At 50.7% G+C, this 24163-nt stretch overlaps 4 protein-coding genes and 1 non-coding gene across 5 annotated transcripts; 3 read left to right on the top strand and 2 right to left on the bottom strand.

Moving 5' to 3' along the window:
- Window positions 1–7265: 7265 nt before the first annotated feature.
- Window positions 7266–9162, top strand: LOC123045598 (aspartic proteinase nepenthesin-1-like). The gene has a single exon (XM_044468714.1). It carries the CDS (start codon window positions 7507–7509, stop codon window positions 8854–8856), a length of 1350 nt encoding a protein of 449 aa, XP_044324649.1. The 5' UTR covers window positions 7266–7506; the 3' UTR covers window positions 8857–9162.
- Window positions 9163–11411: 2249 nt separating this feature from the next.
- Window positions 11412–13119, top strand: LOC123045599 (aspartyl protease 37). The gene has a single exon (XM_044468715.1). The coding sequence runs from the start codon at window positions 11437–11439 to the stop codon at window positions 12904–12906; it is 1470 nt and encodes a 489-aa protein (XP_044324650.1). The 5' UTR covers window positions 11412–11436; the 3' UTR covers window positions 12907–13119.
- Window positions 13120–15463: 2344 nt separating this feature from the next.
- On the bottom strand, window positions 15464–17819 carry LOC123045600 (gamma-glutamylcyclotransferase 2-3). The gene is made up of 8 exons (XM_044468716.1): window positions 17581–17819; window positions 17392–17468; window positions 16693–16746; window positions 16232–16288; window positions 16102–16142; window positions 15951–16022; window positions 15787–15866; window positions 15464–15709 (listed from the first exon to the last, which is right to left on the bottom strand). Exons 1-8 carry the CDS (start codon window positions 17687–17689, stop codon window positions 15645–15647), a joined length of 555 nt encoding a protein of 184 aa, XP_044324651.1. The 5' UTR covers window positions 17690–17819; the 3' UTR covers window positions 15464–15644.
- A 176-nt stretch (window positions 17820–17995) lies between these two features.
- LOC123047678 (U1 spliceosomal RNA) lies at window positions 17996–18156 on the top strand. The gene has a single exon (XR_006423071.1). It is a non-coding gene; the product is annotated as a U1 spliceosomal RNA (small nuclear RNA).
- A 302-nt stretch (window positions 18157–18458) lies between these two features.
- Window positions 18459–21142, bottom strand: LOC123041459 (F-box protein FBW2). Its single transcript, XM_044464062.1, has 2 exons — window positions 20254–21142; window positions 18459–19186 (listed from the first exon to the last, which is right to left on the bottom strand). The coding sequence occupies exons 1-2, from the start codon at window positions 20979–20981 to the stop codon at window positions 18673–18675; spliced, it is 1242 nt and encodes a 413-aa protein (XP_044319997.1). The 5' UTR covers window positions 20982–21142; the 3' UTR covers window positions 18459–18672.
- Window positions 21143–24163: the final 3021 nt, after the last annotated feature.

Below are 24163 nucleotides of genomic sequence, written 5' to 3' on the forward strand. Positions count from 1 at the left end.
CATAAAGGACCTGAAGTCGTGTTTCTTGGTGTTGGCCACCCGGAGGGCCGCCAGCTTCTCTTCTCGCGCATCTTTGCAGTGGACTCGGGCCAGACACAGAGCAACATCTGCACCGCACCGAGCCGAGGACTTCTTCCATTCCTGCACTCGACCAGGGATCGTGTTCAAGCGAGCCATCAGCGACTCAAGGTCATTCTGAAGTGTCTCCCCGGGCCAGAGCGTCGAGTCGATGCGAGATGTGGCGACCTTCAGCCTTGCGAGATAGTCCACGACAGCTGCAACACGGGACTCCAGTCGGAAAACATCCATGGCAACTTCGTCGTTCACCGGAGAATTGACGAGGTCGAGGTTTGGCTCCAGCCGGCTAGTTTCTTCTTCAAAGTTTTGGCAAAATTCTGCAAGGACGATCACTGAGTCAAGGGAATGGTCGAATGGAAAAACCACGATTGGAAATGATTGCCGAGCATAGAGGTTTACCTTCAAGCATAAGAAACAGCTTCTTGGCAAGACCACTCAGGAAGGCCTCCAGATCATTTTTCTTCCCAGTCAACTTACTGACTTGGTCGGTCAGGGCAGCTTTATCAGTTTTCAGTCGACTGACCTCCTTGTTGACTGAAGCTAACTTCTCGTCAGCAAGCTTGATCTTCTCAGCTAGTTCAAGGTCTTTCTTCTGTTGGGCCTCCCTTACCTTACCTGCAAGTTACAGCAAGATCAGATTTTGAAACAAACAAGGGGAAAAGCAGTCGTCAGGGTCTCACCAAACATACCTTCGGTCTCCTCCTTTGCCTTCATCAGCTTCTCCTGAACCAGCTTCAAGTTCAGCTCGAGTTGAGTGTGCTTGTTTTCCAGCTCAGAGTAGCGAGCCACAAGATCACAGGAGTTCTGCGAAGAACCAATCGACTAAATGTCAAATATAATTCACTTCCGAGTGAAAAAGGAAAAAATCACACGTTTCTAAGACTACAGCCGAATACAAGCATTCAACCGTAGTCTCGGGGACTACACCCAGTGAGTGCACTCAGCATGCCCCCACTAATCCTATCTAAGATAGAGTCGACCAGTCGACCTCAAAAAAAAAGAGAGAGATGTATTCTTTAAGACTGTAATCGACTGCAAGCAGTCGACCACAGTCTCGGGGACTACACCCAGTGGGTGCACTCAGCGTGCCCCCACCGGTTTGCGAAATCCATTCGACATAGTCGAATGACGCAAAGAATGAAATTATAAAGCCTAAGGCCGACTGCCAGCAGTCGACCTTAGCCTTGGGGACTACACCCAGCGGGTGCACTCAGCGTGCCCCCACTAATCCTATTGAAGACAGAGTCGACCAGTCGACCAGTTTGCGAAATCCAGTCGACATAGTCGAACGACGCAAAGACTGAAATTATAAAGCCTAAGGCCGACTGCCAGCAGTCGACCTTAGCCTTGGGGACTACACCCAGCGGGTGCACTCAGCGTGCCCCCGCTAACACGGAGTTTAAATCGACACACCCAGTGGGTGACTACTATAAATTCTGGAAAGGAAAAGTTTTTGGTAGCATATCCTAACAGAACAAATGGTGGTCGACTGACCTGAACATTGCTTTGGAGGGCAGAACTGGCGTCGTAAGCTGCCTGGCTCGCATCCCGGATGGTCTTCAACTGCTCCATCATGATTCCTGTCTGGCGTATCGCCTCCTTCGCCGCGCTAGCTTGGTCCTCTGGGACGTGGTGTGTCGTGAAGAGGGAGGGCTGCGGGGCACTCGTCAGTGGATCTGCGAATGACACGGTGTGTCGAGTGGTGTTCTCCTCCGCCGCGACCAGAGTCTCAGGCGCCGTCACATCCTGGGTCACCCTGCTGGCAGACGCCTTCCTTCTCATTCTGTGCTTCAGTGGTTCCTCATCTTCATCATCATCAGGGAGAGTGATAACAACATTGGATGGAGCTACAGAAAAGAATCAGAGTTAGAGATCATGAGTCAGTCGACTAAAAATGGCGTTAAGTGTATAGTACCTGGTTTTGAGGTTGCTGCGTCCTCCATCTCATGGTCATCAGCCCGGGCTGAGGTCTCAGAAGTAGCAGCACTGCAACTCCAGAGAATCAATCGACTAACTCCAGCGCCAACCAGAGACAAAGTTCACACAAAATAAGAAGACTTAAGCAGCATGATTACCCTGATATGGTGGGGATGGACACCTTCATCTTCGGCAGGAGCTTGGTCGGCTTTGACGGAGCCGCCCTGGGCTGCTTCGGCGCCTTTTCAGTCGGCGCCGGGGAGGTGGTCCGAGGGCGCTTGGTCGACTGTGCAACGGTCGCAACCCCCTTGCCACGTTCAGTCGAAGGTCGTGGACAAGCTTCGACCGCCTTTCTGAGCGCGGTGGTACGACCTCCTCCTCCTCTTCTTCCTCGTCTTCAGCGTCATCTTCATCACCGTCATCGTCGTCATCGTCGTCATCATCCTCAGCAACGTCCGAGTCCCACTCCTCCTCCTCCTGGCTCTCGCCCCCACTCGCCTCACCCTCCTCAGTCGGAGCCTGTGCTCCATTGGGCATCGAGTACAGCTCGGTGAGGGCCTGATAGACATCAAGACAAGGATCAATCGACCAGTTGGCAGAATAAACAGAAATGAATATGACAAGAACACAGTGGAGAGGAGAGCAGGCATACCTTGTTTGGATCACTATTGTGGTCGAGTGGAGGAATCCTTCTGGCTCCGCGTGGGTTATCCTTGTTTCCGGTAACAGCGACCATCCATCTTTCCGGAGTGACATCGTCGACTGCTTCTGGATGGACTCGAGTCTCGTCTTCAGTCCCACAGTACAACCACATGCAGTGGCTCCGGAACTGAAGGGGCTGGATACGACGCCTAAGGAAAACCTCCAGGAGGTCCATGCCCGTCACTCCCTCCCGAACCAACTGTACCACGCGCTCCATCAACATCTTCACGTCTGCTTTCTCCTCCGGAATCAACTTCAGAGAGGAGGGCTTGTTCACTCGGTCCATGATAAACCGAGGGAGTCCACTCGACTGTCCCGGCGTCGACTGATCCTGGCAGTAGAACCAGGTCGACTGCCAGCCTCTGACTGACTCGGGAAAAGTCATGGCTGGGAAGGTGCTCTTATTCCTCACCTGGATCCCCAGGCCCCCACACATTTGGACGACTCGGGTTCTTTCGTCGCCTGGGCTCGCCTTCTTCACGATCTGAGAGCGACATGTGAATATATGCTTGAACAAGCCCCAGTGCGGTCGACAGCCCAGAAAACCCTCACACATGGACACGAACGCGGCAAGATAGGCGATAGAATTTGGGGTAAAGTGGTGGAGCTGCGCTCCAAAGAAGTTCAAGAAACCACGGAAGAAAATACTCGGCGGCAAAGAAAATCCACGATCAACATGGGTGGCCAAGAGCACGCACTCACCCTCTTCTGGCTGGGGCTGCCACTCCTTCCCCGGAAGCCTCGCAGCTCCATGGGGGATCAAGCCCTCGTTGTCCATGTCGAGGAGATCTTTCTCTGTGATGGTCGACTGGATCCAATCTCCTTGGTCCCAGCCCTTCGGCAGGCGGGATCTGGACGAAGACCCGCCGCGGCTGGTGGATCTCCCCTTCGCCTTCTCCGTCGCCGACGCCTTCTTCGCGCGTTCCAGCGCCGCCGTCTTCTCCTTGGCCATGGTTGCCGGTGAGACGCGCGAGGGGAAGTTGTGCGGAGGCGAGAGCGAGCGCGCTGGACGGAGACGAAGGGAGCAGGGAGAGAGAACGCTGAGGCACAGTACCAAAAAACCCTCGCCGGGCGCATTTATAAGGTCCCTTCCGAGTGGATGATAGGTAGGCCCGGTCGATCTAATCATATCCAGGAACAGTTATGCAGGCGGGATACGTGGCGAAGAAAGCGGCGCGGAGATCGAGGCGTCTATGTCCCGTCCCATCCGAACGCCGCGGTCCGCTCCGCTTCGCGCGCTTCCCCAAATTTCGCATCCCGCGGAATCCGCGAACGGCAGATCGGTCTGTCAGACGCGGGGTTTCCTGCGATCCGTCGCTCGGAGATCGTCGAAGCCCGAAAGATCACTCGACGAAAGAAGAGAATGGATCGAGTCGACTGAAGACAAGTTGCTCACTATCAACGAAGAGATTCTTTGGTCCAGAACAACGCACGACTAGTGTGCAAAGGTTAATCGGAAACAACATCAACTCCTTCCTCACTCGAAGCCTCAATCCATTCGGGGGCTAATGATGGGGTCATGTACCTAGGGTAGGGTCACGGACCTGATCTAAGTACCTTGCCCAAGGACACCCTTAGAAGAGGTCACCTTCCAGTCGACCAACGGGGGACTCACTCGACTGACTTGAAGGACTCGACCACGAAGACTCACTCGACCACCAGAAGGTCAAGAGGCACTCTGCACTGCAACGGCCTGTAATTAAGTAGACTTTATGATAGTAAAGACACTTTATGTGGGGCGTTACCAGTAACGCCCCAGACTTAACTCACCTTAAACCCTCTCCTGCGTGGGCTGGCTGGGGTCCTGGCGCACTCTATATAAGCCACCCCCCCTCCACAGGTAGAGGGGTTCGGCACCTTGTAACTCATATACACATAATCCATTCGACCGCCTCCGGGCTCCGAGACGTAGGGCTTTTACTTCTTCCGAGAAGGGCCTGAACTCGTACATCCCTTGTGTTTACAACCTCTCCATAGCTAGGACCTTGCCTCTCCATACCTACCCCCCACTCTACTGTCAGTCTTAGAACCACGACAACCGGAGAACTCCTGCATATCTTGACCCCTTGTAGTCCTTCTTCTCTCATTGACTTATTCAACAGAATAGAAAGAGCATCAGCCACAAAGAGGAAGAGGAAGGGGGATAACGGATCACCTTGGCGGAGTCCTCTCGAAGGGGAAAAGGGCTCCAACAATTTCCCATTGAATTTCACAGAGTACTTCACTAATTTAACGCAAGCCATCACGCTGGAGATCCATTGATCAGAGAATCCCCACTTACAGAGCGCCCTCTGCAGGAAGCTCCAATCCACACGGTCATAAGCCTTTGACAAATCCAGTTTATAAGCACATAACGATGGTGAATTGGCCTTGGGCCCTTGGTGGTCTGGATGTGGTGGATGCACCCAAACTCAATGATGGAGTTATCAGAGATGAGCCTCCCGGGGATGAAGGCACTCTGCTTTTCAAAAATAAGCTCAGTTAATAGAGGCCGAAGCCTATTTACCATGCACTTCGACACGATCTTATACACCACATTGCACAAACTAATGGACCGGAAATCCTTCAGCTCTATCGGATGTGGCACTTTAGGAATTAGCACAATGGCCGTGTCGTTAACCCCATCCGGCATGACACCAGTGGTAAAAAACTCCCGCACAACTGCCACTATCTCATCCTTGAGAACAGCCCAATTCCGTTGATAAAACATGGCCGGAAAACCATCACAACCCGGTGCTTTCAACGGACCGATTTGAAACAGCGTGTTGGATATCTCCTCCACCGTGTATTGTTCACACAAGGCCTCATTCATCTCCTCGGAGACCATAGGGACGATACTGTCCAGCACTTCGTTCGGATCCAAGGTCGTGTCTTTTGTAAAAACCGCCTTGAAGTATGAATTGGCCATCCGTTCCATCTCTGATGGAGCCACGCACCATGAGCCACCAGTCTTCATAAGTCTCTGGATAAAGTTTCGCCGAGCTCGCCAAACTGCCCGGCGGTGTAAGTATCTAGTATTGTGTTCCCCTTCTTTCAACCATGTGATATGAGACCGTTGAAGCCAAAGCATCTCTTCGCTATACAACAACTCATCTAGTTGATTCATCTTTGCCCAGATTTGTGTGCGGTCCGCCCCTGACAACTGGAGATCTGCTAGCTGACCACGCAGACTTTCTATCTCTTTCAAAATATTCCCAAAGGTAGCTTTGCTCCATTGCCTCAAATCTTTCATAACTTCTTTCAGTGAGAGGGCCACTGATCCCAAGTTGCCATTTGGGTGATGCTTCACCCATGCCTCAGAGTTGATCGTGGGGAGCTTGACGTCCCGCTCCCACATGAGTGGCGGGGAAGAGATCCCGTAGCGCCTCATCCGCACACGCCCTATCCAATCGCACCTGAACATTGCGATTCCCCTCCTGACCGTTATTGTATGTGTAGGGGAGGCCAGAAAACCCTAGGTCCTGCAGCTCACAGGTCACCAAGCAGTCTCTGAACACTTCCATCTGTGTCTTCGACCGTATCATCCTTGAGAGATGCTCGTGCTGCCAGAGAGCTTCATTGAAGTCACCACATACCATCCACGGTTCTTGCGAGATTGCCCTCAACCGACAGAGATGATCCCACATACGTTGGCAATTTTTCTGGCTGCGCATGCACCACCTAATTGCACACAACCGAGTTCCAGGGGCGAGACTGCGAGAGAAATCCTTGTCAGAATTACTTGGAAGGGAAACAAGCGCAGCTAGGCCACTCATGTGGTCGCAACCAAAAAAAAAAAAACCAAGGTCGTGTCTTTTGTAAAAACCGCCTTGAAGTATGAATTGGCCATCCGTTCCATCTCTGATGGAGCCACGCACCATGAGCCATCAGTCTTCATAAGTCTCTGGATAAAGTTTCGCCGAGCTCGCCAAACTGCCCGGCGGTGTAAGTATCTAGTATTGCGTTCCCCTTCTTCCAAGTAATTCTTGTCAAACAAGCGCAGCTAGGCCATTCATGTCGATCGTTGGAAATGGAAGAACATGCATGGAGGACAAAGGCCAAACATCTACTATAATTCCTTCTAAATGGACCGGTCGACGCCGGTTGCTCACCAACTCAGGCACCATCAACCTGTATGTTGGCTACCTAGCACAGACATCCCTAACCTAGCTTTTGTTCACAAGTCAAATAATGCTAGCTAGGAGACTTTAGAAGCCCGTACGTAATAATCCCATATCAGTCCACTTTGTATCAGACTTTGCGGGGATCAGACTGTTCAATCTAATGTATATACTCTTGATTAATCAACAAAGTTGTACTGTATTGTTTACCACAAAAATACACAAACTTATACAATCATATAAGCAAAATTTGAAGGAATGTTCTAAAAGTGAGATCCACTGACCTAGCAGTAGTAGTCCTCAAAATCTTAACCATATGACCTAAAAGGCCACCCTGGGCACACGTACTCAAATCAGACTTCCTATCATTGTGGCGACAAGCGCCAAGGAGAAGCTTTGCAGTGAGGTGAAGTTGTCGCATCCAGTTAGGTACTAATTGTACCAGTCTCCCACACGGCTCGCTTCAGCTGACCGGCCACTAGCTTTTCCCATCTTCTCAGCTCTCCCAGCAGCTTCCTTTCCCTCTCTTGCTTAGGCTAAAACTTCAAGCCATCATCTGGATATGGTCATAGCTAGAGCAAAGCAAACCTAACTATAACTACCGATCATTGTTTTATGTCGTGAGAAGAATATAAAATCTAGCCTTTCTTCGATACAAGGATCATGAAGCACTAGCTTGCTCTTCTCGCACTTGCCGAAAGCCAAAAATATGGGGGCGCAGGTGCAGCTACGATTGCTTCTTTTGGTAGCCACGGCGGTGGTTGCCAGCTGCGCCACCGGCGGCCTCGCCGCGACGTCGTCACAGCTGGGCCGCCTGGAGGGCCTGCGCGTGGCCCTGACGCACGTCGACGCGCACGGCAACTACACAAAGCTGCAGCTGCTGCGGCGGGCGGCGAGGCGGAGCCGCCACCGCATGTCCAGGCTCGTCGCGCGGACCACCGGCGTGCCGATGATGTCGAGCAAGGCCGTCGCGCCGGCCCTGCAGGTGCCGGTGCACGCTGGGAACGGCGAGTTCCTGATGGACATGTCCATCGGCACGCCTGCGGTGGCGTACGCGGCCATCATCGACACCGGCAGCGACCTCGTGTGGACGCAGTGCAAGCCCTGCGTGGAGTGCTTCAACCAGAGCACGCCCGTGTTCGACCCCTCGTCGTCCTCCACCTACGCCGTGCTGCCGTGCTCCAGCTCCTTCTGCAGCGATCTGCCCAGCTCTAAGTGCACCTCGGCCAAGTGCGGCTACACATACACCTACGGCGACTCCTCGTCGACGCAGGGCGTCCTGGCTTCCGAGACCTTCACTCTGGCCAAGACCAAGCTCCCCGAGGTCGCCTTCGGATGCGGCGACACGAACGAGGGCGACGGGTTTACGCAGGGCGCGGGGCTCGTGGGGCTCGGCCGGGGCCCCCTCTCGCTGGTCTCGCAGCTCGATCTCAAGAAGTTCTCCTACTGCCTCACCTCCCTCGACGACACGAGCAAGAGCCCTCTCCTCCTCGGCTCCCTCGCCACCATCTCGGAGAGCGCGGCGGCCGCGTCGTCGGTGCAGACCACCCCTCTCATCAAGAACCCGAGCCAGCCGTCCTTCTACTACGTGAACCTCAAGGGCCTGACGGTCGGCTCGACACACATCACCCTGCCGAGCTCGGCGTTCGCCGTGCAGGACGACGGCACGGGCGGAGTCATCGTGGACTCCGGCACGTCGATCACGTACCTGGAGCTACAGGGGTACCGCGCGCTGAAGAAGGCGTTCGCGGCGCAGATGAAGCTGCCGGCGGCGGACGGGTCGGGGATCGGGCTGGACATGTGCTTCGAGGCGCCGGCGAGCGGGGTGGACCAGGTGGAGGTGCCGAAGCTGGTATTCCACTTCGACGGCGCGGACCTCGACCTGCCGGCGGAGAACTACATGGTGCTGGACTCCGGGTCCGGCGCGCTGTGCCTGACGGTGATGGGGTCGCGGGGCCTGTCCATCATCGGCAACTTCCAGCAGCAGAACATCCAGTTCGTGTACGACGTGGGCGAGAACACCCTCTCCTTCGCGCCCGTGCAGTGCGCCAAATTGTGAGTACGTACGTGCCGGTGTTGTACCGCGAATACGTTGTTGATTAGTCGTAGATGTGTCGGTCTGTGCATGCGGATGCATGCATGCCGTGTTCATATGCCATGGAGCGATCGATCGGGTCGATCAGCTGCGTGCTTGCTACATTTAATTAGCTCGTCTCGGTCGCTGCTCGACATGCATGGATCGGTGTATGTACTTATGTGACTGGATAGGGCATGGATGGATGATGATGGATCTGTGTATATGACCAATGGTGATATCTGATCAGTTGTACTCCCTCCGTTTCATAATATAAGAACGTTTTTTACACTAGTGTAGTGTCTAAAATGTTCTTATATTATGGGACGAAGGAAGTATAATCTATGGCACCCTGGGTTTTTTATTATGGGAACTATGGAAAATCTTATCTGGCTGACGTTGCTGAGTGAGCATGGTGTTTCAAACATTTTTACTGGCAATTTTAGTTGTATGGGGGATAATAGTTTCTTTAAAACAACATGACATTTTCTGGGAGGATGGCAATTTTGAGCCTTCTTTCCAGAAAGTATCATGTTGTTATGAATCCTCTCGGCTAACTAAAACGGCCATCAGAACGTTTACAAATGACATCCCCTCCCAGCGAACATCAACCAGATAAGAGGGTCCGGAATTATTGTTTCGTTTCGGTTTGTGACTGATTTCTTTTTTATGATAAGCTTCAGCGAGCCTATTAGAGACAATAGAATCAGAAACAAACACAGGTTGGCATGGTGAAAAAAATTCAGAAGAGATGTGTTTGCTGCCAGGGTAAACTCATGTGTTCTATTGTGGGAGAATTACTTTAGTTCAGGCATGTCTAACTAATATGCCCCTCTTTATGATGTCATTCTATCCTACCTCAATGCGGGTTTTAAATAAGGCTGACTTCTTTTGAGCTAGGATGGTCTGGTAGGAGGATGAAGATAGGAAAAGGTACCACCCGGTGAACTGGAAAACATGTTGTAAACCCAGAAACTTGGGTGGTCCGGGTATTCTAAATCTAGAGGTTATGAACAACCAGACATTGGCCACAGCCTGATCCTTGCCAACCAAAAAGAAGGACGACTTCCATTTGTCAATCTTTTCAAAGACCCAGATCACACCATGAGTTGATGGATTGGCCTTGCGGCAATCAACGATTTCACTAGAACCAGTCTTCCCGAACGCTGGATGAGGCCACGTTGCCAAGCCGGTATGAACTATCATGCCTGGTCCAGTAAAGGCTGCCAATTTGCCCTCGCTAGCTGTTTGTGCCGATAAGGAAAGCTCTCGATGCTACATTGTAGAAGGTTGGCAACACGATGACTATCCTCGTCGCCGCTTGTGATTAGGACATCGCATGATCTACTGTAATTTATCCACAAACACAAATACACCCAAGAGCTTCCCTGACGAAGTGTAGGTCCTGAACTAGTGGCCTGACAAAAAGAGCCACGCCGTCGTCATAGATTGTCAGCCTTTGGGTGGTAACGATACCAGGGAATGAGCTGACAACTCCATCCACCATAGCTTGATTGATAATCGTAGTCAACTCGTCCATGGCAATGACGAACAACAAAGGGGAGATCAGGTCCCCTTGTCACAGTCCACAAGCATGATGGAAGCGCCTGCCCAGAACACCTTTCACGATCAGCTTGGTACTCACATAGTAAAGAAGAATGGCGATCCAACATGGCCAACTTGAGCCAAAGACTTCAGTCGTGAGGACCTGGAACAAAAAAGGCCACAATAGAGAATCAAATGCCTTTGTAATGTCAAGCTTCAAGAAGAGTCTCGGATCTTTCATACCATGGATCTTGCGTGCAACCTGACGAATCAACATGAAGTTATCATGGATGCCGCGCTCCTTAATGAAGCGGATTGGTTGGCCTACTATTTCCAGCATGTGGCGGCGGGCACGGATGGCAAGGAGCTTTGAGAGCAACTTGTAGAAGCTATGAGGGAGGTTAATAGGTATAAAGTCGCCAACCTCCAAGGCCTCAACCCTCGATGTGGGCATAGTTGAGCTCGTGAAATTCCCTGCCATCACCCACGAACAGCTTAAGCAGCGCCGCCTGATGCCATTTTTTATGATCGCCCAAGCATTATGATAGAAAGCACCAATAAATCCATCGGGTTCGGGGGCGCTGTCTGGGCATTCCTTTTATGATGTTTCCATAGGGTGATTTCGGGTTTTCCTAGATCAAACTCGTTTGTGGGGTTTTTCTCGGATCAAATGTCAGTTTGATATTGTGGTCCTCAATCCATCTGTTGTTTGTCTCTTCCTCAACTTTGTATTAAATTAACAACATTTTGAGACGAAGTGAGTAGAACATAATTATCATCTTCTAAAAAAAACATAATTACCATCTAGTGCTAATTAGCAAATTCCGAAACTAATGAAAGCAACATACGTGCAAAGAACACAAGGATGTCATGCAACGAAGCGATGCTACCCTCAACCAGTTCACCTTGCCTCCACTACCTTTATGTGCTCCCGAACAAATCGGGAACAAAGAATTACCGCTGCTTGATCTACTTAACCCATTTAACTACTGAGGAACACGCAAATTGCCGCCGTGCTGCATGTCAGTCCACCATAGTACTACAACGTACAGCGCCATGGAGGCCATACCACTGCTACTCTTCCTCGCCCTCCTCGTCCTCCCGGCGTACTGCCTCCAGTCGCCGCGGCAGTCCTATCACCTCGAACTCGCCCGCGTGGACGCCGTGGACACGGGAAGCCTCAACATCAGCGACCATGAGCTCCTCCGGCGCGCCATCCAGCGCAGCCGGGACCGGCTGGCCAGCATCACGCCCCGCCTGTACCCGACCGGCAACCGCAAGGTGGTGGTGGGCGAGGCCCCGGTGCTGTCGGCCGGGGGCGAGTACCTAGTGAAGCTCGGCCTGGGCACGCCGCAGCACTGCTTCACGGCGGCCATCGACACGGCCAGCGACCTCATCTGGACGCAGTGCCAGCCGTGCGTCAAGTGCTACCGCCAGAAGGACCCCGTCTTCAACCCCATGGCCTCGACCACCTACGCCGTGGTGCCGTGCAACAGCGACACGTGCGACGAGCTGGACACCCACCGGTGCGGCCGCAGCGGCAGCGAAAACGACGACGACGACGACGTGTGCCAGTACACCTACACGTACGGCGGGAACTCGACGACGAGGGGCACGCTGGCCGTCGACAAGCTGACCATCGGCGACGACACGTTCCACGGCGTCGTCTTCGGCTGCAGCAGCTCCAGCGTCGGGGGACCGCCCGCGGAGGTGTCGGGGGTCGTGGGACTCGGCCGCGGGCCGCTCTCGCTGGTGTCCCAGCTGTCGGTGCGGAGGTTTATGTACTGCCTGCCCCCGCCGGCCTCCAGGAGCGCGGGGAGGCTGGTCCTCGGCGCCGACGCCACCGCCATGCGCAACGCGTCGGACCGGATCGTGGTGCCCATGTCCATCAACCCGCGGTACCCGTCCTACTACTACCTCAACCTCAACGGGCTGTCCATCGGCGACAAGGCCATGTCCTCCTCCTTCAGGAGCAGCATGAACGCGACGACTCCAGGTACTTCAGACCCCAACCCCAACCCCAACCCCAATGTGGCGGCGTCTCCCGTGCCCGTGTCCGGCGACGGCGACGGCGGCACGGGCCCGAACGCGTTCGGGATGATCATCGACATCGCGTCAACGATCACGTTCCTGGAGGAGTCGCTGTACGAGGAGCTAGTGGACGACCTGGAGGAGGAGATCAGGCTGCCGCGGGGTTCCGGCTCGAGCCTGGGGCTGGACCTCTGCTTCATCCTGCCGAACGGGGTGCCGATGAGCCGCGTGTACGCGCCGTCGATGTCACTGGCGTTCGACGGGGAGTGGCTGAGGCTGGAGAAGGAGCTGCTGTTCGTGGAGGACAGGGAGAGCGGGATGATGTGCCTCATGATCGGCAAGACGGACGGGGTGTCCATCCTCGGCAACTACCAGCAGCAGAACATTCAGGTCATGTACAACCTGCGCCGGCAGAGGATCACCTTCGTCAAGACCAACTGCGAAACCCTGACTCACTAGGATCCATACTCTACTTGGCGTGCTGCGTGTTTCTCTATAGTGCTATTGACCCATAACATATTTAGACATTGAAGAAATCTGAACTGGACAGTGAGGACAGAAAAGGAGCAACCACTCGTTGAATTTGTGAGTGCATTTCTACAGCATATCTATATTATCCGAAAATGTATCAAGCGAATTGATACAATGGTCTAAGGGCATCTTTTTCTCTTCTTTTTTTGCGGATTGTCAATGAATGAAATTTGTGAATCTACGAAGAATGTTAATTTTATGTTCGCACTAAGGAATTCAAATTTTTTGTCCCATTCTACTTTTTCTAGGCTCCTTGCCTTGCTCCTCAGTGCGAGTAAAATAGAAGGACTACCAATGGCTCTCGTCACCATCTCACTTAGGGCATCTCCAACAGAAACCAGCAAATTTCTTCCCGCATCCGTTGGTGGACAACGGGGATCAGTCGGCGGACATGGATGCCGAAGACCGCCATCCAACGCTGCCTGCGTACATTTCAAACACTATCCGAACAACCGAACAAAATTCGTGCAAACATGACCAGATTTTCATAAAAATTGGACAAAGTTAATGCAATGATGCAAACACGGTGGATTTTCATTAGATTTCATATTAACATATGATGGAATTCATTACATTTTAGACATAACTCAACTAAAAGCGGTGCTCGTCCGACTCTAGTACCTAAACTAAAAGATCGCCATCTCCAGCCATGAGCCCCTAAAAATGAAGCTTTGCCTTCTCCAGCTCCGCCTCCGGAGCCCCAGAACTGAAGTTGTCCGCCTCCACGTCGTCGCCAAGCGACTATTGGCCGAAGATGCTCATCCCGCCAAGCTTGGCATCGACGGGAGGGGAGGAGCGGTGGCCTTCTTGAGAACCGAGCGGCGGCGACCTATCGAGCGCTACTCTTCCTCGCTGCCAGCGGCGCCCACAGACGTGCCGGCTTTTGTGGTCGTGCTGGCGGGGCATGGCCTCGGCGGAGTCGGCGATGTCGTCCTCGTCGTCGGTCTTGCCGGGTCCGCCACCTCGTCGCACTCCTTGTAGGCGGATCTCGCGGGCGAAGTGGTAGGAGTCGAGCAGTGCCGCCTACTCCACCATGTCCGCGCTCCGTGCGACCGCCCTGCCGGCGGCGAGCTGCTCCTCCTCTTGCAGGTGCTCCTGGAGGAGTTGGTGGTTGTAGGTGGCATCGACCTGCGCCTCCCGGAACTGCTCCTCCCGCACCATGTACAAGTAATGGCATGGGCCTCGCCGATGATAATGGTGCAATGCACTGGCGAGGGTGGCGTGGACGAGGAGGCTGGCAGACGAGGAGGGTGGCGCCAGCTCGTCATCGGCTGCGTCCTCCATTGGGACATCGCCATCCTCCGGCTGTGTGCCGACCTGCCAGCTTGCAGCAATGGCGACCATCTACTTCTTCTGCTCCGGCATCAGCCCATCCCAGAGAGCTTTGACGCGAGAGGAATCCACTGGAGTGGTGTGGAGAGGGATTGGAGGCGAATGACTACGGCTATGGCCGGCCAGCAGTTTATATAGCAATGGTGGACGGCAGAGGGACGAACGAGTGGCTTGGCAACCGTGTGTCATTAATGTGGGTGGCGGATGGATGGACGACCGTCGTGTCATCTGAACGCGGAACAGTCACGCGCACCGGGAAGCGGCTGGGGTGATGCACTCTCGGTCGGCGCACCGCTTCAATGCCGGCGCCAGTGAGCAGTTGCGTCCGCTCTGGCAGGCATGAATGCGGGCACTGATGCCCTAGAGCGGCGCTGGCGGTTTCAAGCAGGAAGGGCGCACGAACAAGGGAGGAGGTTTGGGTGGGCCAGTCAGAAGGACAGTCGAAAGCGGACATGGCAGCGGTTCATATGACCGTAAAGTCCCCCTACATTTGTCTTCGGTTTGCGGTTTGCGGGAAAAAACATTTCAGACCCATGTTGAATGGCTTCCGCGGTCGGGACAGCGCGGTCCGAGGCATGGATATATTCGCAACTCACAAGCTATTCGGATGTTACAAGAATAAAGACATTTCTGCAACAATCAATTCCGCCTTCATGTGTGTATCCAAAAATGGAAAAACCGCTCTCTAATGTGATTATTACATGGCTACTGCATACTTGTGCACAGCATTCGCCAAATCCTGAACATGCTGATCCACGATACCTGCCATGAACACATAACTGATTCACACACTTGCCTTTTTTACATAGCAAATTTAGACATCGAAGAGTATAGGTACGGTATAGCATTGAGCTCTGCTTCTCTGAACATTCAGAAATCTGAACTGGCCACTGAGGACAGAAAAGGAGCAACCACTCGTTGAATTTGTGAGTACATTTTTACAGCATATCTATTATCATCCGAAAATGTATCAGGCGAATTGATACAATGGTCGAAGGGCATGTTTTTTTTCCTTTTCCTTTTTGCATACTATAAATGAATGAAATTTGTGAATCCACAAGGAATGTGAATTTTATATTCGCACAAGTGAATTCTTTTTTACCTTTTGGGTCCCATTATACTTTTTCTAGGCTCCTTGCATTGGTCCTCAGTGTGAGTAAAATGGAAGGAGAACCAATAGCTCCCATTACCATCTCACTTATGTAATTTTTTATACTGTCATCTATAGAGGGGCATGCTATATTCACAACTCACAAGCTTTTCAGATCTTACAAGAATAAATGATGCTTCCGCAACAATCAATTCCACCTTCATGTGATCCTATAATGACATTATTACATGGTGTCTGCATAACTGCGCACAGCATTCGCCAAATCCTGAACATGCTGATCCACAATACCTGCCATGAACAAATAACCGATGAACACACTTGCAGATTTTCTATAAGAAAAAAGAAAACATAAGTGACAACCTTACCTATTTTGTTTAACGCGTCCTCAAGTTTGAACAGATACTCTTTATTAGGTCCAGTTGGGCCTTCAGCTAGGTAGATTTGCCTGAACATAACATAGATTATCATCGAAATTAACCACATTTTCAGTTCAAACAAAATAGTGCTCAAGTTTAAGGAGGTGCCATACTTGGCCATTTCTTCTAGCGGAGCGGGACCCAGATAGTTTCGGTTGGCTTCCTTATTTGTGGTGGCTAAATATCTGTTGGTAGAAATCAGTTCCATCAGTTTTTTTAAGCAATTTTACCAATAGCTCATTGTAAGACCACAAGACCACTTACATCATCATATCTTGGACTGCTGGTATTTTGAGGGAAGAGTCCTGAAACATTTCAAAATTAATGAGTAATTACATATCGAACAATCTGGAACATAAGAAATTATTCAAGCAATTGGTAGTCATTTTCTTACTGTATACAAGTCAAGGTAAACCTTCTCATCATATTGCTTCTCTCTTACTTCCAGATACTGCAATTCAAGATTGAAGGTAAATTGACAATAGACGCAGGCAAGCAACTCAAAGTCACTTTATGAAAACACCGATCAAGGGCAGTATTACTTCGATGTACAAACGGGCTGTTAGAAGTAGCATCTAGACAAAGTATCTGAGTTCAAATGAAGAGTTCTTACTTTTCTTAAAGAAAATTACTTATCTTAGCTCAAGGCTGAATCATCAATATCTCAACAAGCTATTGATACCATTATAATAAAGCATACTCATACCATTAACCAATCTATTTATCTCCATTATGACAGACAGCCAACCGCATTCTTGTCCGAACCATGGAATAATTGTGCATAATCATTTACAAAGTACAGCATTCATGAACTACACGTATCTCACTTAGTCTATACATATTTCTTCTTTTTACCTCCAGGGCTGTCTGCTTATCTTGCTCCCTTGAAATTTTGTAAGCAACTCCCCACTGCAGTTGTACAACAGAAATTCAATTGCAAAATATGTTCACACTCCGTTAACAGAGTAGCCACGAGAAATAAACAAATACTCCCTCCGTTCCTAAATACAAGTCTTTGTAGAGATTTCACTATGGACCACATACGGATGTATATAGATGCATTTTAGAGTGTAGATTCATTCATTTTGCTCCGTATGTGGTCTATAGTGTAATCTCTCCAAAGACTTATATTTAGAAACGGAGGGAGTACTACTATACAGAATAACCTAACAATATTGGGGAGCATTAGCATAATGAAAAGATGTCACTGAGGAGAACTAACGAACTTACTAACCCATTTCGCACGTACTATCTAGCTTCTCATAAGTTCTCTGAGATAACTCGAAGCAGGTACGATTCGCCATCCTAATGCACTCACTGATCTTGCTTGACAACTTTCAATTTAGTTGTCGATCATGAATTGCTTTCGGCGTTAGGATAAACTAGCTTCCATATTCAAGTTCAAGACCACTGACACGGACAATCCTATCTGATCAAGCGATGCTATACAATCAAAAGTAATTCACTGACAGCGAGGAACTGAAAAAGAACTGATATCTGAACATCACAGGAGGGGTTTATCCTAATCTGAGAGCAGAGAGTTGGGCGGCGTACGCATGTGGACCCGGGCTGGTGTTCCAGCGTGACGGTCCTGCCGGGGAACTCCGGCGTGCCCCTGTGGTCCGTGCTCCCTGTCGATCCGGCGACAAAAACCCAAGAAGAAAACCAGAGGGTCAGCGAGATAGATCTGAGAAGCGCGGGCGAGTGGCCGCCGGAGTAATCAGTTAGCTAATCCATACCCACCCTGGTAGAAGACGCGGCGGTAGTCCCTGACGAAGCCGACGAGGCGGGCGTCGTAGGCGAACCCGGGGTTCCACACCAGGGAGCCGTAGCCGAACACCCACATCACCATGCCTGCCCCTCCCCTCACTTGCTCCCAATCGGCGTGCGTGTGGGTTTGCCTCTGCCGCTTCTCTGATTGGATACCTCCCCTCCCAGGACGACGGTTGGACAGTTGGAGGACAACTGGCTGGGCCAACTGAAGGCCCATGTTTGGGCCCGAACATGGCAGCCCGGTGGTAACACGCCAGTGGTAGCACCACGTTACATATCATCAGATCATTAGGTCGCTAAACTTGTTTAGTACCACATCGCTTGCCTGCGCGGGCTGGAGCCGGGGACTGTGCTATATAATCAAGCCATAGTGCGCCCCGTAAACTTACTTACCTGGACGGGGTCGATGGCTGATCAACAAAAGCCATGGCCTAGGCTAGTGGTCCACATTGCACTTGGTGGATGCACTTGCTTACCATCTCCCCAAGCGGGAGAGTGGACGTCATAATTTGTGATAGAGGGGGTACGCGTTCGCGCGGCCCCTGCCAATTCTTTAATTGAAAATTTGATGAATTTGTATATATATGTGCTGCTTTTTGTTCATGAATTATTATGAATGACTCTATTCTAGAATTTGAAAATTTAACTGAGCTTACTCTATTCTAGTCTTCTGGTAACACTTGCTCTTAAACATTTGGCCTCCAGAAAAGCAGCACCTACCAAACATAAGAGAAGGCCAACATTTTTACTCCTACAAACACTAAGGAAAAGTAGCATTCAGGAACAATTACGAGCACATGCCAAATCCCCAGTCAATAACTCCAGAACACAAAGACACGTTCTCTTTCCAAAGTAACATTGCAGGATCAATCCACACAATCAAGAACACACATACAGAGCAATTACCTCAGAAGACAGACGCCAAGCTAAAAACAATGCTTAACTCGGTCAGACAACAGTAAGCATTTCAAATTGATGTTTAATAACCAAAAGGAAGCCTGCAGTTTCTGATATATCCCCAAAAACCCAGCCGTTTAGCCCCCTGGATTTTGCACCACAGAGTCAATCATCGCTTTCAGTGTCATCGTAGTCGTAATCGCCACCACTGCTCGAGTTCTCGTCGTAATCAGGCTCCCATGGCTCCCGGAACGACTCGAGAGCGCAGCATCTCTCCTCAATGTCGCCGTCAAGCCTGACATTCAAGCTGCCAAGTATATCCAGTGTACGCAGCAGAGGGCATTTGGTGAGGATGGCATCAAGGCCAACATCACTGAACAGACCATATGCAAGCTCAAGTTGCTTGAGCATCGGCATGGTATTCGCAACCGCCAGGGCCTCGTCTTCGACCACTTTAGGTGCTGCATCGTTGCCTTGGGGGGACTCCGGAGGCATGTTCCTCTTCAGCTGAGCAAGCGACTTGCATTGTCGGCCTATTGCTTCCATGCCTCTCGATGTGACTTTCAGGCAGTAACTGATGTCCAACACTCTTAGGGCAGGAAAGCATTTCACGTACTTCTCCACGGCTTGGTCAGATATCTCGCTCATCGGGATCTGGAGGACATTAAGCAACTTCCCACTGTCCAGTGGAAATTAACCATCACAATCAGAACTTCAATTTTTTCGATAAAGAATCAGAACTTTAACAGTTGCAGCAATGGTAAATTAGGTGCCAAATTTGCAGCATACGACAGGAAAGAAAAGATGTAGTACCGTTAAGCCAACTGGCACATAACAGAGCAATGGCATTACACAAAATGTCATAGAGAAGTATCACAGGCAGAGTTATAGTCCTAATCTTCTATGCTACATAGAAGTTCTGAACTGAAGCAGTACAAATTAAGCAATATGTGATATGTATCAAGAAATAGATTAGCTAGTTGGTGGTGATTTTCTTCACATGACAAGAAGCCTCAGAAAAACCAGGACCGGCATCATCTGAAACTAGTGGTTCCCATTTTGTTTTGAGAGAAAACAAAGGTTGGCCCTAATGTCATCTAACAATATCCACACATATCATAGAATCAAAATAGCAGATTATCATCCTGTCAAATCAAAATAGCAGATCATGATGTTCACATTTGCACACAAGTAGATGCCCTTCAGTAGCAAATTAGCAGAGGTTTATCCCCAATGCACTTGCGTGGGTGTGTGCCTGCGTGTGACGGTGTAATCCCTGAAAAAAAAGTATGGCTCTGAACTCTGATTCGTTCTGTAAGACTAAAAACGTAGGAGGTGTGTTGGCAAAACTTCTTTTTTTTTTAATAGAAGTGAGCTGCCACCTACAAATGGTTATCGTATAAACATGGATTTCACAGTGTCATCACTGGTGCCTGATCACTAAACTGAAAAACCTCTAGCAGCAGCTCTAATGCACAATAGCTCGTAGGCAAAACTCTACAGCTTGAAAGCCATCAATTAATTATTACCCCAAATATATGAGTTCTCACAGTTCCCAACTATGAGTCTCCCAAACTATTGATGCAAAATTGGCAATTTTACTAGCAGTCATCGACATGTTCAAGCAGCGGGTTTTTTCCACCACAATTCACAAAGGCATCGACATGTCACGGCAGCTTCCTTCTGCTACTAGCATGAAACCAAGAACTACCTTTCGGGGCAGGCAAAGGGGGCAGCGCGACTTACGAGGCGGCGACGTAGGCAAGCGCGGCGTCGCCGACGTGGTAGGCGGAGAGCCGTCGGATCGTGCCCTGGGAGCGGGCGACAAGGCGGCGCACAGCTGCGTCGGCCCTGACCCGGCACTTGACGCGGCGGCACCAGGCCTCGATGTCCACGTCCCCCCACATGTCCGGCGACGCAGCGGCCTCCCTCCACGCCCTGCACACCGCCGCGGGCCCGCGCGCAATCTCGTCGGCGGCGAACCTGCCCCGCAGTATCAGCGCCATTATCTCCGGGCTCGCAGCCTCCGTCCACCTCCAATCGTACATTTCCTCCTTGACCTCATCGCCCCTCACGTCCCCTCCACCGCCCCCTTCCACGGCCACGCAAGGACTCGCCTTTTCCGTCTCCGGCAAACACCACTCGTTCTCTCCTCCGCCGGTGGCCGCATCCGCGCTCTTCTCCGCCGCCTCCGCCCAGCTCGTTCCAAAAAACCCTCTTCCGCCGCAGCTTCGTCCATCAAGCCCCACCATTTCCGCCTCCATCTCCATCCGCCACCCTCCGCCATCTCCGACCAAGGCTGCTCCGCCACCAACTTTGGGCTTCTTCTTCATGGCCTCGGCGTGCGACCACTTCACCACGGGCGCCGGCAGTCTCCCTCTCCAACCCCCATTAGGCCGCTCCCTCTTCGCCTCCCACCCCGAGCCCTCCCCTGCGGGGAATCCGGCGCCGGACGGAGGGTTCCGACGCTTCATTGCCGGCGATTTGCCTCGGCCAACTCGCCGTGTTTGTTTTGGGGTTTTCCGTTCCCTTTTTGGTTGGAATTGGGGAGGAGCGGAGAAGCGCACATCCGGCTCACTAGTAGAGCTGAGCTAACCTCTTGTAGCAATGGAGATGCCCCACCCACGCCGCGGATCGGCGGAGCTGATGTGCGACGCGTGTCTACTCCAACGGATCGACGCCCTTGCCTCTTGGAGTTCGTGGGTTCGGGATTCGGGGGTACTGGACTGCGGGTGCACGGTGGCGTTTCGCATTCAAAGCGGGAGATCAGATCAGTAAACTGAGTATAGGTGGGCTAGGCAACTCCTAGGCGGTCCACCAAAACAGACACCAGTAAATATTTGTGGACATAATTGACCATACTAAATGGACAGATAGAATTGGGTGTTCCCCCTCAAAAAAAAAAAAAATTATTCATCAAATGTTTATTTTTTTGTCCAATGAAGAGGAGAGAGAAAAAAAGAGAAAGGGGAAAAGATGGATTTGTGATGGGTCTAATGCTAAGTTGGTGTGTCTGCAATGTGCACTTCTCCAAATCACTATGTACTATGTTTGGTACCGGTTTATGCGATTTTAAATATTTGCTCGTGTCCGCAATATTGATGACTCCTGTTGGAGGGCAAATATTGTCTGGGCCGCCGATCCAAATATTAAAAGCGATTTGGTGGGTCACGCTGCGGGAGCCCTTAGGATGGATTGATGTAATGTTTCTTTTATTATTGATAAGATAAGATTTTTCGCTGCAAATTTCATTGTAAATGAAGTTAATAAGGGCATCTCAAAGGGCAATGTTAAATCTAAGTCTTCGTATGTTTGTGGACATGTCCATGGATAAATATCATCTGCCTCTAAAAAGTGGACGTCCACCACCGTCCTCCAATTCTCCCTTCCCCATATGTATGGTCCATTTTGTCCAAAATTTCCAATATTGCTATTATATTACACACATAAAAATCAAAATTGAATACAAATAAAAAGCAATGATTTAATAATCAACATGTCAAACAACTCAACAATTCAGACATGATCCTCTTACAAATGATTTAATAATTCAAACATAGCTGATAAATCCAATGAACAAAAAAACTTGTGTTGATGTCTCTGTGCATCGCGTGAACCACTCAGCAGCGTCATCCATGAGACTAATGTCAGCCACCATGATCCTCGACGCCTCGATAATCCTCATAAGCACAACTTGTTCGGCCTCGGTTGTCGCTCGCTTTGCTTCAATGCCAATCCCCCCCCTCCCCCTCTCTCTCTCTCTCTCTCTCTCTCTATATATATATATATATATATATATATATATATATATGACAAAATAAAAACTTATTATTTTCTCAATTTTAGTTGTAGACAAGTTTTAGCAATTCTACCAAGTCAAGCAACATCCTACACATGTAAGTCTAAGAGTTGTGCAGCGGAAAGTAAAGACTTTGCACATGAACGTAAAGGAGGGATCAAAGAAATCAAACGCAATGAAGACACGGTGATTTTTGGCGTGGTTCCGATAGGTGGTGCTAGCATACATCCATATTGATGGAGACTTCAACCCACGGAGGGTAACGGCTGCGCGAGTCCACGGAGGGCTCCATCCACGAAGGATCCACGAAGAAGTAACCTTGTCTATTCCACCATGGCTTACACCCACGAAGGACCAACATCACTCGGTGTAGATCTTCACGAAGTAGCCGATCTCTTTGCCCTTACAAACTTCTTGGTTCAACTCCATACGATCTTGAAGGCTCCCAAGTGACACCTAACCAATCTAGGAGACACCACTCTTCAAAAGGTAATGGATGGTGTGTTGATGATGAACTCCTCGCTCTTGTGCTTCAAAAGATAGTCTCCTCAACACTCAAGCACTCTCTCACAGATTTGGCTTGGGTAGGAGAAGGATTGGAGTGGAAAGCAATTTGGGGAGGCTAGAAATCAAGGTTCAAATGGTTGAATTGGAATGCCTTGATCTCAACACATGAGATCGTGGTTCTCTCTCGAAAAATGAATGGTGGAAGTGTAGTTTAGTTCTGATTGCTCTCTTTTAGAGTAAGTGGGGGGTGGAAGGGTATATATAGTCAGCAACAAAAATCCAACTGCTACAAACTTTTTACAAAACTCAGTGGCACCAAAATGAAATCTCGATGGAACAAAACAGTGCAAAGATTCGAACGTTAGGCTTTTTGGTGAGACCGAACAAATCCTCTCGGTGGCTTCAATTAGCGATGACCTAAGCAGATACCTTGTTTCAGTAGTTTCGACTGTTTCAACTTGGTAATTCCGAAATGAAGTCGATGGGTTACATAAACTTGGTCACTACACTCTGGTGGGACCGAATGCCATCTTGGTGGAACCAAGTTGTAACGCCCCGGATGCAACTTTCCATATTCGTAACTCCAACTCTTGCCTTTTCCGGAGATGCGATATGATATTTCCTTCGTGGTTGGGGTTTTGTCGTTTGTTTTGCATTTTGTTCTTGTTTTGCATCTCGTCTCATGTCATCATCCGCATGTTTTTCAAAACTTGCATCCGTTCGGGTTCTCCCGGTTCTCTCCGTTGTCCGTTCGGAGTCCAGACACACTCGCACGCGCTCGCGACACCTCCGAAATATATTTTATTAGTGGCATAAAAATGTTCTCGGAATGGGTTGCAACTTGCCGTGCGGTCTTAGTATAGTGTAGACAGACCGCCTGCCAAGTTTCGTCGCATTCGGAGTTCATTTGATAGCCCAACCGTTAAATGTATAGCGGCACCGTTGCCGGATTATTCGTCGGATGTTTCGGTCTTCGAAACTGCCGCCGGGCTGCCCTTCTCTTCTCTCTTCTCAGCCCAAGGCCTCTCTTCACAGCCCACCAACCCCTCTCCTAGTCGCTCTCCGCTCCGGAACCGTGGGATCGAGATCCGAGGGTCCCGAAACCCCTCCTAACCCCCCAACTCTAGCCCCTCCTGCTATATATGGACCCCCCCTGTCCATTTTCGGACTAAACCCTAGTATAACCTAGCCTAACCCCTCCCCTAACCTGCAGCCGCCGCCACCTCCCACCCCGGCCTCGTTTTCCGTGCCGGCCAAGCCCACCGCTGCCAAGTGGCGCGCCCCCACTGGCCTCCGCCGCCGCAGCCAGCGCCCCGGACCAACCGGAAGGCGCCACGTCATGCCCCCAGC

Source organism: Triticum aestivum, chromosome 2B, assembly GCF_018294505.1.
Source record: "Triticum aestivum cultivar Chinese Spring chromosome 2B, IWGSC CS RefSeq v2.1, whole genome shotgun sequence".
Taxonomy (NCBI): Eukaryota; Viridiplantae; Streptophyta; class Magnoliopsida; order Poales; family Poaceae; genus Triticum; species Triticum aestivum.

Coding starts and splice junctions, on each gene's coding strand:
- LOC123045598 (XM_044468714.1), top strand. CDS start 7,507: ATGGGGGCGCAGGTGCAGCTACGATTGCTTCTTTTGGTAGCCACGGCG.
- LOC123045599 (XM_044468715.1), top strand. CDS start 11,437: ATGTCAGTCCACCATAGTACTACAACGTACAGCGCCATGGAGGCCATA.
- LOC123041459 (XM_044464062.1), bottom strand. CDS start 20,981: ATGAAGCGTCGGAACCCTCCGTCCGGCGCCGGATTCCCCGCAGGGGAG. Junction 19,187..20,253: donor CTTGCCTACGTCGCCGCCTC/GTAAGTCGCGCT, acceptor TCCACTGGACAG/TGGGAAGTTGCTTAATGTCC.
- LOC123045600 (XM_044468716.1), bottom strand. CDS start 17,689: ATGGTGATGTGGGTGTTCGGCTACGGCTCCCTGGTGTGGAACCCCGGG. Junction 16,143..16,231: donor TTTACCTTGACTTGTATACA/GTAAGAAAATGA, acceptor GAAATGTTTCAG/GACTCTTCCCTCAAAATACC. Junction 16,023..16,101: donor GCAGTCCAAGATATGATGAT/GTAAGTGGTCTT, acceptor TTCTACCAACAG/ATATTTAGCCACCACAAATA.